Source organism: Amblyraja radiata, chromosome 12 (genome assembly GCF_010909765.2).
Source record: "Amblyraja radiata isolate CabotCenter1 chromosome 12, sAmbRad1.1.pri, whole genome shotgun sequence".
Taxonomy (NCBI): Eukaryota; Metazoa; Chordata; class Chondrichthyes; order Rajiformes; family Rajidae; genus Amblyraja; species Amblyraja radiata.
In genome coordinates, this window is record NC_045967.1 from 41,881,848 (window position 1) to 41,899,858 (window position 18,011).

General features: G+C 42.4%; 1 protein-coding gene across 5 annotated transcripts in view; it reads right to left on the reverse strand.

Annotated features, from left to right (window-relative positions):
• Positions 1 to 18,011, reverse strand: part of dlg3 (discs large MAGUK scaffold protein 3) — a 418,354-nt gene that overhangs the window by 347,840 nt on the left and 52,503 nt on the right. For all 5 annotated transcript variants that reach the window (XM_033030629.1, XM_033030627.1, XM_033030625.1 and 2 more), the window contains exon 4: positions 6,312 to 6,389. In XM_033030629.1, the coding sequence (XP_032886520.1) occupies positions 6,312 to 6,389 (78 nt within the window). The remainder of the gene's footprint in view (positions 1 to 6,311; positions 6,390 to 18,011) is intronic.

Here is an 18,011-nt window from a genome sequence, read left to right on the forward strand (position 1 = left end):
TGTCAGCAAAGGTGATTAACTAAAACTACCTACGACTATCTCGACTACCCATAACTACATGGCGACCCCACTACAACTGAACCTACGACTACAGGATTATCGATTTTCTCCACTGCGACCAATCTGTTGAAAATTTTGCGGCGACCATAATGAGGCTGCGACTAGTTCCCAGAATGCGGGAACACCTCGCGACAATGAAGGAGACTTACCAGAGACAACCAGCGAACATGTGGCGACCGTGTGGCGATCATGAGGCGAGCGCAGAGTCTCCTGCACTCGCCTAAAAAATAGCCGAAGTGGGACAGGCCCTTAATATTTCTCCTCTTTCAATCCTCATCTACTTTTTCTCAATGTTTCTTCATGAAGAAATCACAGAGAAGTAGTTGGCTTCTACTTTTCAGCAGGTATTTTTGGTGAATTTCATGTAAGCGGAGAACAAAATTAAGGACCTTTTTCCAATTATATAATTGCAAGGAAAGCCTCTGTCAATTTTTTTTTTAAAGTTCTGGCTAAAGGTATCAGGGGGTATGGAGAGAAGGCAGGTACAGGATACTGAGTTGGATGATCAGCCATGATCAAATTAAATGGCGGTGCAGGCTCATAGGGCCGAATGGCCTACTCGTGCATCTATTTTCTATGTAAGTAGAACCTACATGAGAACACAGCATTTGTCCTGACAGCAGGTATTTTTGGCTGCATAGGTAAAATATGATACATCATTGATAGCAATTGTATTTCCATATTATGTCAGAGTAGAACACATTTGGATGGAGCAAAGCAGCACTGTTGTCAACATTAATGAAGATACTTTGTGAAAGGGAGGGAGGATTAGAAAGGAGGAAAAGGACTATATTAACAAGTTACTGGGAGATTAATAGAATTAGTCTTGACCGTAGCTCATGTCTTCTTGGGGTTGAGCCTGCCTTGACATTCCTGGAACCTGGCTGCTGCCTGTAGAGACTGGCCCAGCTGACATCCCTTCATTAAATTACAAATGTGCACGTGAACATGTGCAAAACACCAGTTTATCGGCCCGAAACGTCGCCTATTTCCTTCGCTCCATAGATGCTGCTGCACCCGCTGAGTTTCCCCAGCAATTTTGTGTACCAGTTTATCATATATACTCTTAATCAGAGCAACTATGCCATAAAGTCGATCTCTGAGGAAAACTACTCTGCAGGTCTTTTCTCACAATAATAATTGTAAACATATTAAATCATATATTATGCAAACCAATAATTTTTCCCCTCATTGGGCTTATTACGTCCTTAATTATTTTCTTCCTCAGAAGTTAGAGGAGGCAAGGATTTTAAATCAAGCCTTTCTTCTACCCCTTGCTGTCCACCCATTCTACATCTTTCAGCTTGTGAAGATTCTAGTTGATGAGTTAATTTTCCATGGATTTCCAATGTCCACACAAATGCATGTGAAGGATGGTAGGGTTGGCAGAAGCCCAAGTAAGAACTGAAAAGGGAGAAGTATTAGGAAGGAAAAGTCTGCACATGAATATCAATATTGATATTAATATTCATTTGGCACTGTTGAGCTTTCTGTTTGAATAAAAGTAACTTGCAAACACCCAATTTGGATTGGTCACCAGTCTCTCCTTCCCATTAATGAACCTGCAAGTGAAAGTAAAGTTCAGTACTTCTTTTCCTGGCTTTGTGCTCCATCTGCTATGTTCCTCTATTATTTTCCACAGGCTTTCCCTGCAGAAAACTAGGGCAAGGGTGATTTTTTTTTTCGAGGAAGTGAGTTGAAACGTGTCAGGTTTTCATAAATAATGGAGGTGGTGAAGCTGCAGAGTTGTAATAAGAATGCAAAGACAATCCTTACACAATATTAAAATGGATGTGTACAAAATAAGTAGAGGAAGAGATGTCAGGAGCAGATGGAGGGTGAATAACTATTTATAATTGAGGAAAGAATGTTTGTGGAGCGAAGAGAAGAATTGAAAGTGGAGTTTTGAAACAAACAAGAGTTTGAGTGAGATTAATGTAGAGATGACAAGGAAAACTTATTCTTGCTTAGTCATCTGGTCATTCACTCATAATTCAACATCTTCCTGGCTACACAATATCCAGCTGGTTGTCTTATTGTATACAATCTTAATAACCACCTTCATTGCAAATTGCCTGACAAGAACCTTAGGAATGCCTTGACAAGGTGTTGGAGAGAGAAAACATTCCTTCAGGTCTCATAACCTCCACAGATCATCAGAGAAGCATCTGGAAAAGTGGGAAGTGGGTCCTAGATTCAATCCTACCTCAATCTTTTGCACTTTGGGAGCTGCATGACAACTTAAAAGTCCAATTGCCAATCATAATTGAAATTGAATGGTTCATGTATTTGATTCTGCAGTTAAACTGGGATGGTAGTCCATCCTGATTTCTTGATTAGTACTGGTGTCAGATGTTATGGGGAGAAGGCAGGGTTAAGAGGGAGAGATAGACCAGCCATGATTGGATGTGGATTAGACTATATGGGCCGAATGGCCTAATTCTAAACTTATTCCTTATGACCTTATGATCCTCCAAATGTAAATGAGATCCAGAAGTTAAAATAGCCCTTTACAGCCAATGGAATCATGGAGATGCATGTTAAAGGCGGTTGATAATATTACACACATTTACGACACAGATCCATAATGAGCATACATCACTGAAGTTGATTTCTATGTCCCATAATTTATGCAGGCTTAATAAAGATGGGGAAGGAATACAAGTGAAAATAATTTATTTTTATCTTTGGTTAAAAAACAAACGGTGTTTATCTGCCTCTATACCCACAAAATCAAATCCCTAAAAGCTACTATTCACATCCATGTCAACACAATATCAGGACACAGTAATCTCTGAGGCAGGAAAGTTACAGTCAGCTCTGTCCATGGTCATAGAATACATGTGTTTACCAATCACTTCTAAAATGTAGTTAACTGTTCCTTATGTAGTTTACAATATTAGATAGTTCAATGGATTGAAACAAACAATATCAAACCTCTTAAATCTGGTGCAGTGACATATTTACTTTAATTTAATTTGCTCCCCAAACCTGCTCATGTTCAGTCTGTAAGCTGTTTCAGAATGATGGAACATAGCAATCCAATAAGTGTGAGATGTGCTTTGCCAGAAATTGAGGGTTTAGATTGAGCTTTGCTCTCCTTCTTTATATTCACCCAGAGTGCCAGTGGCCAGTCAACTTTAATCAGTACAGCACCAGCACAACACATTCATACAAATGCAGTGGGTGTGATACCTAATGCCTTTGTCACTACTTTGTAACAATTAGGAACAGAATTCTTTGCTGCACTGCGGTGGCGATCAGTGTTGGAATTCAAAGTATGTTCAATTCTGCCTCCAGAAGACAACGTGCACCATTTTGCATCTCGGCTGAGCTTTACAACCTGCAGCTAGAACATTCAAATATGGCACTTGAATTTTGCTGGCAGAGGAACATAAAATCCAGTCACGCTGAGAGCATTTTAATGCAATACATTGTCAAATTCAGGATTGTCAAAATAGCTCCTGAATCAGGCATTTTAGAAATTATGAAAATAACCTCCATCTGTAAGTATGTGAATAAAATGCCTGCAGCCATGAGAAAAATTCCAGGCATCACATGGCAATATTTATAACAGTGTAGCTGGTTCTAAAGGAATTGAATGTGGGGTGAGTGATGTTCTCTAACCTTCCATCAACATCACTATTGGCAATATGTTAACACAGTACATTCCATTTTAATCTTTTTATACTGAAATATATAAGATTAGGTATAAAGAGTGAAAACAGTAATGCACTGATGCTTTTGTCCAGTTGTAGTTCTAATCCAATCACAGTTCTGGTAAAGTAACCAAGACACTTATTTTTTTATTGCATAAAATGTACAGCATAAGTGCTTCCAATGGTTTACATATGATGGACTCTCTTTCATTATGTGGTTGGATGGGATCTTCCTATCTTCCTTTCCCACACTACTGTGTCAAGGGGACATGCTCTGAACTCCTGCCCTCCCACTCCCCACTCTCACTCCAACACTTTTCTGCTGAAACATTCCTGGCATGTTAAGAGAAAATACCCCAGGTCTGAATCTTAAGCCATCCACTGAATATTGTTCACAGACCACCCACCCAATAGTTACTACAGTCTAAAACTAACCCTTAAACACTAAATTAATCCAGCATTATTTCTATTTAATTCCTGGGATTGTTTAATTTAGTTTAGTTACGTTTAGAGACACAGCGTGGAAACAGGCTCCTCAGCCCACAGATTCCGAATTGACCAGTGATCACCCATGCACCAGCTCCATCCTACATAGTAGGGACAATTTTTACATAAGCCAATTAACCTTCAAACGTGCACATCTTTGGGATGTGGGAGGACACCGGAGCACTCATAGACAAACCATGCAATCACAGGGGGAACCTACAAACTCTGTACAGACAGCGCCCCTAGTCAGGATTGAACACAGGTCTCTGACGCTGTAGAGTAACAACTCCACCACTGCACCGCCAAATTGTCTAGTGATGATATTTCTAGCACTGAAAATATTCCTTCCAACCTCATCTGCAGTTCCAGCGAGATTCCTTGATAGGCTTGGCGATCGCTTCGCCCAACACCTCTGCTAGGTTTGCAATAACCAACCTAATCTCCCGGTGGCTCAGCACTTCAACTCCTCCCATTCCAAATCCGACATTTCTGTCTGGGCCTCCTCCATGGCCAGAGTGAGTCCCACCACAAATTGGAGGAACATCACCCCATATTTCGCTAGGGTAGTTTACACCCCAGCAGTATGAACATTGACTTCTCCAATTTCAGGTAGTCCTTGCCTTCTCCCTCCTTCCCCTCTCCTTCCCAGTTCTCACACAGCCCACTGTCTCCGCCTCTTCCTTTCTTTTTCACACCCCCCCCCCCACACCCCCCAGACATCAGTTTGAAGAAGGGTCTCGACCCGAAATGTCGCCTATTCCTTCACTCAATAGATGCTGCCTCACCCACTGAGTTTCTCCAGCTTTTTTGTCTTCCTTGATAGAAGAGTTTGATTAAAAAGCTGCAATATTCCTGTGCTGTGAATGGCTGTTGTTATCTAAATATTCTTTCGGTAGCTGTGAAACACCAGTCTCAGTAGGTCACCGTCCATTCTCCATTGACCTTGGCAAGGTAACTTTATAGGGGGCATTGAAAGCAGTTTCTTCTTGTTTTTTTAAGTAGTGGGAAAATAAATCCAATGATTTTCCATTTGAAACTACATTACTGTCAAAGCTCGCAAAGTTTACATTTCGTCTTTATTTATCTAAGTGTTTAAATTAACCAGACCTGAGCTGAGTGCAATGATACAATTTTGGGATCCTATGTAAGAGAACACCAGATTGACCCAAACAGTCAATGTGTTATTGACATGTCAAATTGTCATTAAACATTCTTCCTGATTCAGATGCTACTATTTGGATCACCCAGGTTAAAAATATAATTGTACGTTTTTGAAGGATAAAAATTGGGATTTACATTCATCAAAGCACGTGGGAAAACCAAAAACAAACAATATCATAACCAAATGAAGGCAAAAGCATCGGGCTACAGTAATTAATTATTGAGGTATGTTTTAAAATAATAGATAAAAAAAGTATGGCGCACCAAAATAGAAAACATATATGATAATTCCCACAATAGAAAAGCCCTGAAGATAATTCCCAACTGCATGCACTAGAATTCAATATTAAAATTCTTAAGTCTTTGTCAATTTGCAATTTATCACATGTATCATTGATTTATCAACAGTGTATATTGCTGCTATGGAACAGCTTTTCAAGTCATCCTTTTTGTTGCCACTTCAAAAAGCACTGCTGGAAAGAGCAGTAAATGGACAGAACTATATTTTTAAAATATTTTTCTATCTCTTACCTCTTTATCAAAACATAAAATGCTAGAGGAACTCAGCGGGTCAGGCAGCATCTGGGGAGGGCATGGACAGACGAGGTTTGAGTCATGATCCTGCTTACCTCTAAGCAATTATATGCGATCCATTCACAAATAAACATGCTCGAATAATTTCAGTATGACATTCTGGAGAATAGTTGTTGATCCTTAACATTAGTTCTATTTTTCTATCTACAGATGCTGCCTAACCTGCTGGGGATTTCCTGTATTTTTTCTTTTTATTTCATATTTGATATATATGTGGTATTTTATTTTTGGATCAGTGCTGTGCTATTGCAAAATCTGTATGGATAATAAAAACATGGAATTAAATTATTTGCAGTCTTTCTTGCAGGAAAACCAATTCTTGATGATTACATGATATGAGGCACTGCTTACCGTTTTTGATTCATTACTTTTCATCTCTCCACTGTTAAACGCATCCAAGGAGGAATTTGGACCAACAGATGAGGAATTCTGTGTTACAAACAGAAACAATATTTGTGCTATGTGTAACTTTTCTGTCATTACCAAATATAACATGCACCACTTGCAGTTGTTGTACTGTCAACTTTTCCCTTTTGGTCTGAGCTATTAGATGACGATCCGTTTCTTCTGGAAGTTTCCTTTCGTCATTTCTATTTCCTGTAGTCTCAATCTATTTTTCACGTTGCGTGGATTCACAGCACAAAACCTATTGGCATTTTAATGATCTATGTACAAGTATCTCTGAGTCTTAAAATCTAAAATGTTTCTAACATCACACTTTAGAAAATATTCTGGCCTGAAAACATTTCAGAATCTGAAGGTGTGAGAGAAATGTGACTTTCTATCCATAACTTGTTTATAAATATTTTCAAGATTAGCAGTCCCAATGATATCCGTGGAATGCTATTGGTCATGTCCTGTCAGTTAGAGTACCCGTTCATTCATCTTATTCTCTCTCCTGCTGCTCATCATTTTCCTATGTAGTTCAATGTCTTAGACATAGCCTTTAATTCTATGAGCTTCAAATTTATGTCATATCTCTCGGAAGCTATTTTATAAAATACTTACCAGAGGTCTGTATAAAAATCTACCCACAGACATTCTGCTGTCCTTTATTTAATTCTTCAAAAAATTCATTGGTTTTGCCACGTGTGACATCCTCTGTCTGAAGTGAACATTTTCAAGACTTTCTCTCAATCATTATATATTCTAATAATTTATTGGTAACTAATGTTAGATTCTCTCACTTCAGTTTCCTGGGTTTCTTACATTAAAAGAGTACTGCGTATATTTCTAATCTATAGAGATATTTCCAGAATCAAAATAATTTTAGGAATTTACAGTTAGGGTACTTGCAATGTTTACAGGTGTTTCATTTAAGATCCAGTGACATAAACCATCTTGTCCATGAAGTTAGTTTCATTAGCATTATTGTCATCATTATTATCTTGCCAAAATACCTATTGATGAATCCTGAGATATGCAATCTGCTGAGCTTTTTCTTCATTGGAAATACTGCAGCTTTTCCATTTATCAACTTATTTTCATTTACAATATGATACTGCCAATTTTCAAAGGGCCCTTAATGCTTCTGACTCATGTTTCTTCCTAACAACCTTAAATTTTTTTTTGCTTGGTTTGAATAAACATAGCATGACTTATTCTGTGCTCACTTTTTGTAACGTTTACCATCTGTGAACGTTTTTGTTGTTCCTCGTTCTCTCCCAGTCACTAGGATCTGGCATTAGAATGTAAACACATAATGCTGGAGCAACTCAGCAGGACAGGCAGCATCTCTGGAGAGAAGGAATGGGTGACGTTTCGGGTCGAGACCCTTCTTCAGACATTCCCTCTGGCATGAGAATGTTGGTTTACTTTTATAGTTCCTTAACCCTTCAGTATATTTTCGGACCTGCAGTTATTGCCTTTTAAGGATATAAACTAAATCTCTCAAAACGCTTGACAAATTGGCCCGACAGGCCGAATAAACCTTTTTTGTGTCGTTATAAAAATGTTTGACTTCTTTGAAGAAGTAACATATACTTTGGAGAAAGGAGGTAGTGTATTGATTTCCAGGAGACTTTTTTTAATAAGGTGTCACATCAAAGGTTTTTGTGGAAAATAAAATTTCATGTGTGGGTGATAACAAGTTGGCATGGTTAGAAGGTTGACTGACTAACGGTGAGCAGAAAGTAGGTATTAATTGATGAAAATAAACAAAACTGCAGATGATGGAAATCTGAAACAGAACCAGAAAATGCTGGAAATACTTAACAGGTCAGGCCGCATCATTGGGAAGAGAAACAGAGTCACTGCTTCCAGTCAGAGATCGTTCATCAGAACTGAAAAGGCGACTAAAGAAGCTTGTAAAGCAGCTTGTAAACAGCTGTTTCTGTTTCCAGTTAGCAAGATGGAATGAGTTGTGTGCCACAAGCATAATTTCTCTTTGATGAAACCACTTGAAACTTTGCCTAGTTATCTTAAATCTTTCCATGTGCCCTATTATAGCATTTTAAAAAAGATCCTCATGATGTCAAGGTAATTGGCCAATCATTTAGCACTTTCTGTCTCCGTCATTTTTGAATGCAACAGTTTCCCAAATTTTGGAATTGCTGCAATTCTAGAGAAATAAAAGCTACTCACCAATTAGCTCACTAAATACCTTTTAAATCATTGGGACCATGCTATAGTTTTCCATATATCTTATAACCTAACATTTTAATCTAAAGTAGATCAATTTAAGATACATTTCCATTAAATCAGATTTTTACAACCTTACTAATCATTAAATTTGATCAGTTTTACTAATCATAAATTCATTCCATTTAAATTGTCCAGTTCATAATTTATATTTTGAATTCAGTTGCAAGTATTGTCAGAACTAATGCGCCCCTAATTTACAGAAGTGCAACACAAAATCTAAATATGCTTCTCAATCCTGGAATGTTCTAACTATGCAAATACTTCTATAAATGGCCATCAATTGAAGCTCTGCAAAATTAGTTGATCTTTTCCAGTTACCCTTTAAGGTAAGGCTCTTGCAGTAAAATTTTACTGATCTCACTGGCAAGAAGTTACATAAACACTGACTGGGTCCTCCAACCATACTCTAAAAGATGACATTGCACACTCCTGCTTTTACTTATTTGCTATTTATAGTCTTCAGCCTAATATCAGATGGTACTAAAGCCCCTGTCCCACTTTCACGACCTAAATCGCGACCTCTGATGACCTTAAACGACCTAAAAAAAAATTCACGGTCACGGTAACCTACGACCTCCTACGACCTTCCACGACTATGTGTACGACCTCCCACGACTATGAAGAAGACCTCCTTCGACTATGTTGAAGGCTGGATTCGACTATGTACGTATGACTGCTGTTTGCAGTAGCCCTTTTGCTTCAGCAACCTTTTAAGAAAGGCAGAAGGGGAACAGCAAGGGTGAAGAGGAAGCACCAGAAGAGGTCTCAATGGGTGAATGGAGATGATGAGATGGACTGTCCCAGTACACCAGATGACTGGAAGAGAGTGGCGCTAGGCTTTGACAAAAGATGGAATTTTAAGCACACGTGTGGGGCAGTGGATGGCAAGCATGCCATTCTTTTCCCTGTCCCTGTACCCCTCATATTCCTTTTCATACAGGAGGACATTCTGCTAGTCCCCCTCCTGCTGCCTGGTGAAGGTGTAGGGCATAACCTTCCCCCAGCCCTCCCTCACCACCAATGGGGCATCTGCTTCTGATGCTGTGTCAGACACAGGAGAAAGGGCTGCTTTGCTGCCTTCAAATGAGGCATTGAAGGATGGGGTGGTGGTGGGGACATACTACCACCCTGGTCTACTCCTCCAGGGGTCTCTCATGCAGGGCTACTTCCTCCTGCACTATCGCCTCCTGTGGCATCACCTCCTGCCACTCCTCCTCCTGGGTGGGCAACACCTGCATGGCAGGTTTTTTTTAGGGTTGTGTCCTCCCCCTGCACTGCTGCCTTTTTGGTGCCATCTCTGGTTTGGTGCCATTTGCTACAAGTCTCCTCTCCAAAAAACTCTCCAGCTATGAATGAACATGCCTTGGAGTGACAGAGGTGACGTTCTGCTGTTTAAATAACCGTTTTTTTCTACTGACCTTTTTTTCACCCCAGAGCTATTACCTTCGACTGCCTTCGACCACCTACGACTAGCATCACGACCGACCTACGACCTACCTACGAGTAAAAAGTATAGATTTTTTCCATGCCGACCTTTTTTTTACTCGTGGACATTTTTTATCAAGCTAGAAAAAACACCGCAACCTACTTGATGCCACGAGTACGCGGAGACCACTCACGAGCATGAGGAAGACCTACTACGACCTCCTACGACCTTGTGGCGACCATGCTGCGAGTATGAGTCAAAGGTAAACTCGGCAAAGGTCGTGAATTAGGTCGTGAAAGTGGGACACGGGCTTCATGCACCATGAATATCCAACAGGAATTGGATTCAGAGCAAAATAATGGTAAAATGTTTGGAACATTATTCCCAGGTACGCTTACCATGAAATGTGACTATAATTCATAGTTTTGCATATCTGAGTGATAGCAAACTATCAAGGAAAATTTAGTATCAATTTAAAATTGTTGAGAGTAGAGTCTGTCCATTTTTATTGTAATCAGATGAGAATATTGTGCCAACCGTAAATTAAGAAAATGGAGCAGTCTTCCAATTACCACTTTGACTTCAAATATTGAACCAAATATTTTAAATAAAGTAAAAATAAAAGTAGCTGGAAATACTATTTATTCATTAGCAGATCAATTAGCAATGTTACAAAATTTTGAGATTTTAAAAATCAAGTCTGTAATTTATCCCATCAGATAAAGCATAAAAATAAGTTTAATTTGACACCTAATTCACTTTCATATCTCAAGTATTTAAAAAGTTATGGCCATTTTCATACTCGGAAATGAGCATCTTGTTCCCTATTGATTTTCTATGGACATAACAAAAAAGTTGTGATCGTGAACAGTCAAAAGCCCATAACTTTCTTAAAAATTAAGAGAACTGAATGAAATTTTCAGTTATCATAGATTGAAGCATTCTGAAACAAATATAAAATAATCTTACTTGGATGACCTGAAATTAAAGCATATAATTAGTTAGTTACCTAATTGTAGCTAATTTCAGACTTCAATTACTAGATCTAAACATCTATCCATTTCTTAATAAATGATTAACATTTTTAAATAGCCTAAATGTCCAAATAATATTCACAAATAATTCACAATAAAACATGATTTTTAAATCTCATTTACATTAATTTATAGGCCAAATGGAAGGAATTCAGTGTTCAATTGCTGTAAATAAATGCCCATTTAAATCAGCTTTCCAGTGGGTCCCTGTGGAACGCGCTGGTTTAGAACGTTCACATTGCGGTAGATTTGTGCCTCAAATGCCGAGAAAAATACTGCGCGATATAATGGGCCCAAATTGAGCTACTCGCAATATTAAATTTTGTATAAAAGGATCTTTAGAAGCCCTTTTGAATGTAAAAATATACAACCTACCTTCTGCTATTTTCTTTATGAGACCCTGCGGTTGCTGACGGTCGCGGGTTTAAAGATTGATTTTTAAACTACTATAACTATTATTCAAGGCCTTTAAACCTAATAATAGCTTTTGCGACGGGGTCTATCAGCGATTTTTCGTTAATAATTAACTAGGCTGAACATTTTCGATTGGAACAGCTTAGAGAAAATCGCGTTTTAAACCCGCCCCCTCTAAACGGCGCCAAAATCGCGCACAACCTCAGCGGCAGATCTTCAATGACGCTTCAGGTAGGCTTTGCAACATACCTAGATCAATATCATCCAAAAACTTGACATTGCACATTAATGCAATTAACAGTAATATCAGGCCCGTACGAAGCTTTCCAAAAAGGGGGGTGGCATGACAGGATTACAAAAAATGTGAAATAATGTGCGCGCTGCGCACATCACAAGCACGAAGCGTGAAGTCCCTCAATGCCAGGGTCTGGGGTTTTAGATGCTCTCTGATGCATTCTGAGCCTCATTTTGCAGCATTTTTGCACCAAATTTATGACCAATATTTCAGAAATTAACAGGAATCTGAGAGGTAGCTTTTTCTCACAAAGGGTGCTGGGTGTATGTATGTAACACGCTGCCAGAGGAGGTAGTTAAGGCTGGGACTATCCTAATGTTTAAGAGACATTTGGACACGTACATGGATAGGATAGGTTTAGATGGATATGGGCCAAACGCGTGGGACTAGTTTAGATGGGACATGTCGGTCCGTGTGGGCAAGTTGGGTTTCCACACTGCATCATTCTATGACTATAAAGTTAAGAAGAAAAATGCATGTAGATAAGTAGAGCAGATTTGAAAGAGGAGTGAAATGTAAAGGCAGAGAGAGGTTTATGGGTGGAAAGGAACATAGGAAAGGAGGGGGAGAGTGGGCTTGGGCAGATGGGTGAAGGGAAAATAGACACAAAGTGCTGGAGTAACTCAGTGGGTCAGGCAGCATCTGTGGAGAATATGAATAGGTGACGTTTCACAGAGTGCTGGAGTAACTCGGCGGGTCAGGCAGCATCTCTGGAGAACATGGATAGATGACATGTCACAGAGTGCTGGAGTAACTCAGTGAGTCAGGCAGCATCTCTAGAGAAAAGATATAGATTATATCTTGGGTCAAGACTTCTTCAGTAATATTCATGATGTGACATGCATAGACATTCCTGAATGTTACCCAAACCATCATGAGCTACTTTGTTACGGTGCTTGCCCTCTCCTATAATGTCTCTGCTGCCTTGGGTGATGCAGGACAGGACACAAGCTTTGAGACAGGGTGTGAAGCTGTTGCCGTCTGTCCCAGCCTGGTAAAAACCTGGATGGAGTGGATGTGGAGAGGATGTTTCCACTAGTGGGAGAGTCTAGGACCAGTAGCCACAGCCTCGGAATTAAAAGACATTCATTTAGGAAGGAGATGAGCAGGAAGGAAATGAGCAGTCCCAGCCTACTCAACCTCTCCCTATAGCTCTGGCCCTCTAGTCCAGGCAACATCCTTGTAAATCTTCACTGTACCCTTTCCAGTTTGATGACACCTTTCCTATAACATGGTGCCCAGAACTGAATACAATACTCTGAATGCGGCCTCACCACCTTCTTATGCAACTGCAACATGACCTCCCAACCTCTATACTCAGCCTGACCCGCTGAGTTACTCCAGCACTCTGTGAAACGTCACAGAACAGGGCAAGATTAGCAAGTTTGCTGATGATACAGAAGTGAGTGGTTTTGCATATAGTGAAGATGGTTGTGAAAGATTGCAGCAGGATCTGGATCAATTAGCCAGGTGGGCAGAGGAATGGTTGATGGTTGCATGGTTCCTTGAAGGTCGTGTCGCAGGTATATCAGGTGGTCAAAACGTATTTGGCACTTTGGCCTTCATCAGTCAGAGTATTGAGTATAGAAGTTGGGAGGTCATGTTGCAGTTGTATAAGACGTTGGTGAGACCGCATTTAGAATATTGTGTTCAGTTCTGGGCACCATGTTATAGGAAAGATATCAAACTGAAAAGAGTATAGAGATCCCCATCCTGGATCAGTCCAATCTGGGTTGTGTCGTCCGCAAACTTGAGAAGCTTGACAGAGAAGTCAGTGGAGGTGCAGTCATTGGTGTGGCGAGAGTAGAGGAGAGGGGAGAGTACGCATCTTGCGGTGCTCCTATGCTGAGCGTTTGCGGGTCCGAGATATGCTTTCCCGTCTCACATGCTGCTTCCTGTCTGTCAGAAAGCTGGTGATCCACCGACAGAGGGGTTCAGGCACAGTCAACTCAGAAAGTTTGGAGCGTAGTTGCTCTGGCACAATGGTGTTGAATGCAGAGCTAAAATCAACAAACAAAATCCTCGCATAGGTCCCCTGGCGGTCTAGGTGCTGGAGGATGAAGTGCAGGCCCAGATTGACTACGTCATCCACAGATCTATTGGCCCAATATGCAAAATGCAGAGGGTCCAGCTGAGGGATTGTGATATTTTTCAGCTTGACCAGCACAAGCCTTTCAACGGTCTTCATGACTACAGAGGTCAGTGCGACAAGCCTGTAGTCTTTAAGACCAGTAATCCTTACCTTTTTGGGTACAGGGACAATAGTGGAGACTTTGAAGTAGGCAGGGACAGTACATCTTTGCAGGGACTGGTTAAAAATAAGTAATTGGGTGTGAAGTGTTGGTTGGGGTGGGAAAGGGTCCACTCTTTTCATACTGGAGGCCTTAAGTAGGTGTTAAGTGGTGAATGGGAAGGAGAAGGTGCAGGGTCCATTCTTTGCAGACTGGGGTCTGGCTGTGTTTGTTGGGGAGGGGGTACCAGGGTTACGTTTCTGATTTTCAAACCTGCAGTAAAACTCATTCAGGTCGTTCGTCAGCTGACGATTGTCCAAAGAGCGGGGGGCTTTCCTCTTATAGCTGGTGATTTCTTGCATGCCCTTCCAAACTGAAGAAGAGTGACTAGCTGAGAGCTTGCTCCTCAACTTATCAGAGTACCTTTTCCATTTCCATTTCAAGATCGGGGGGGGGGGGGGGGGGGGGGGCGCAAATATGCGTCAAGCCGATAGCCTAATCGTTAAAGAGTTAAAAGATAACCTAATCGATAAAGAGCTGAGAAGAGGAATTCTCAGTATTTCAGTATTGTTATCAAGGAAAAGAAAGCAGTTCCAATTGTTTGATATTATTTGATATTGTTTAAGATTATTCATATGGAGGAGAAAATATAATAGCTCTAAAACCTACCTTAATTTTGCAATCTCACTAAAGATAATCCCCCTTTCCCTCTTCCCTCCCCCATCTCTACTCCCCTCACTTCCCCTCTCTCTCTCCCCCTCCCACATCCCACCCCTCTTTCTGGGGGGGGGGGCAAAGAAGAAAGTGGCACGGGCCCAGCGAGGGTGGCGTGGGACCAGTGGGGGTGGCGTGGGCCCAGTGGGGGTCAGCGGGAGTGGCGTGGGCCCAGCGGGGGTGGCGTGGGCCCAGCGGGGGGGGAGTGGGCCAAGCGGGGGTGGCGTGGGCCCAGCGGGGGTGGCGTGGGCCCAGCGGGGGGGGGGGGGCGTGGGCCCAGCGGGGGTGAAATTGGCCCAGTAAGGGTCAGCTGGGGTGGCGTGGGCCCAGCGGGGGTGGCGTGATCCCAGCGGGGGTGACGTGGGCCAGCGGGGGTGGCGTGGGCCCTGCGGGGGTCAACGGGGGTGGCGTGGGCCCAGCGGGGGTGGCGTGGGCCAGCGGGAATTTTTATTTTTCCGAATTTTTTTACCGATTTTTTATTTTTTCCTCCCCGGGATTTTTTCTTACTCTGGGGGAAAAAGTGGGGTGCGGTCGCACCCAACGCACCTCCCCTTCGGACGGCCATGAATATACCTAAGAATTAACCATGGAACAATATTCAGAATTGGAGGAACAGCACCTCATAATTCATTCGGGGAGCTTATAACCCAGTGGTATGAATATTGACTTCTCCAACTTAAAGTAACCCTTACTTTCCCTCTCTCTCCATCACTCCCCATCCTACTTCTCCGACCAGTCTGACTGTCCTCCTGATTAAATTTTACATTTTATGCCTCGTGGTCATCTTACCCTAGCTGACAATGATCTATTCTTTGCTGCAAAATCTGCCTACCGCTCCTCCATTTTCACCGATCCCTGCCTAAACCACAGAACCCTCTTCTCCACAGTGGGCAACCTCCTCAAGCCTCGAGCCAACACTCTCCCTACCTCTACTCCGGATCTCTGCAACTCATTCCTCCACTGATAAAATCAGCACCATCTATCAATCTTTATCCCCTGTACCCGACTCCCCAGCATCTACTCCACCACCTACCAAAGCCCCTCCTTTCAACGTCTCCACTGACCTCCTTACCCCTCCTCCACACTGCTTCCTCTCCCAGTTTGACCTGGTCACCCCTATTGAAATCTCCAAACTCATCTGCTCTTCCAAACCCACTACCTGCTCCCTCGACCCTCTCCCCACTCCCCTGCTGAAGTCCTGCCTCCCCGTTCCCTGCCCCTACCTCACTAATCTCTTCAACTCCTCATTGTCCCAAGGAATTGTCCCCTCTGCTTTCAAAACTGCTGCTGTTACACCAATCTTAAAGAAACCTGGTCTTGATCCCTCCGCTCTCATTAACTACCGCCCAATCTCAAACCTCCCCTTTCTTTCAAAAACCCTGGAGCGTATCGTTGCGTCGCAACTTCATTCCCACCTCCTTGCGTATAACCTACTTGAACCCCTCCAATCTGGCTTTCGCCCCCTCCATAGCACAGAAACTGCTCTCCTCAAAGTCCTCAACGACCTCCTCACCTCTGCTGACACTGGTTCCCTCAACATCCTCATCCTCCTCGACCTGAGCGCAGCCTTCAATACAGTGAACCATAACATGCTGCTCACCAGATTCAAAGACCTCGGCATTGAAGGCTCTGCACTCAGCTGGCTCCGTTCCTACCTTTCCAACAGATCCCACCATCTCTCTACACAACCACACCTCTGCTACAGCCACAGTCACTCAAGGCGTTCCCCAAGGCTCCGTACTCGGCCCCCTCCTCTTCATCATCTACATCCTCCCCCTTGGTCAGATACTCCGCCACTTCAACCTGGACTTCCACTGTTACGCTGATGACACCCAGATCTACCTCGGCACCAAATCCCCCCACAACCCCCCCCTCTCCCATATCAACTCCTGTTTGTCAGCTATAAAAACCTGGATGCAACACAATTTCCTCAAACTCAACAGCGATAAGACAGAATTCCTCCTCATAGGCTCCAAAGCCACACTCAGCAAAATCAATAACCCCACTCTCACCATCGACGGCACCACTGTCTCCCCATCTCCCCAGGCCCGCAACCTTGGCGTGATCTTTGATTCCACCCTCTCCCTTGAGCCTCACATCCGCCATGTCATTAAAACCTCCTTCTTTCATCTCCGCAACATCGCCAAACTCAGACCCTCTCTCACACCTCCCGCTGCTGAAAGACTCATCCATGCCTTCATCTCCTCCCGACTGGACTACTGCAACTCACTTCTCCTTGGCATCAGCTCCACCTACATCAACCAACTCCAACTGGTCCAGAACGCAGCCGCCCGACTCGTTACCCTCACCAAATCCTGGCATCACATCACTCCAGTCCTCAAACAACTTCACTGGCTTCCCATCTCCCACCGGATCAACTACAAAATCCTGATCCTCACCTACAAAGCCCTCCACCATCTGGCCCCCCCATATCTCACTGACCTCCTCTCCCCCTACCAACCCTCATGGTCCCTCAGATCCACATCAGCCGGTCTCCTCTCGATCCACAAGTCCAACCTCCGCAGTTTTGGGGACAGAGCCTTCTCCAGGGCAGCTCCCAGGCTCTGGAACTCCCTCCCCCAACTGATCCGCAATTCTGTGTCCCTCACCATCTTCCAGTCCCCCCTCAAGACTCATCTCTTCACCTCTGCCTATCCTTAGCCCCACGTCCCCCTCCCTTTTCATCTGTGCATTAATTGCCTCATATTGTGTTTTGTATTGAATTCTGTCTTTACTTTGTGTACTAGTCATGTCTCTACTATTTATTTCATTCCCCTTACATGTTTTTACTCTACCTGCTAAATTTTTGTAAGGTGTCCTTGAGACTCTTGAAAGGCGCCATTAAATAAAATTTATTATTATTATTATTATTCTACATATTCCTTGATCTTCGTCCCCTTTAATCTCTAGTTTTCAAACCTTACCGTTCCATATCTCTCGTTTCCCTCTCCCCTGACTCTCAGTCTGAAGAAGGGTCTCGACTCGAAACATCAACCATTCCTTCTATCAGAGATGCTAGCTGTCTTGCTGAGTTACTCCAGGATTTAGTGTCTATCTTCAGTGTAAACCAACATCTGCAGTTCCTTCCTAAACAGAATTCATGTGATATGTGGGGTAAATCTAAGATGTAGTGGGCAGTGATTGTAAAAATTGATTACCAGCTTGCACTATTCCCTTGTGCCATTTCTTAAATCTTTCTTGCAGAGGTTAATTTGGTCTGAGAAAGGATTGCTATCACATCTAAGTGCATAATCCATCTTCCTTCTTTAATTGGACATTTTCACATGGCTGTCT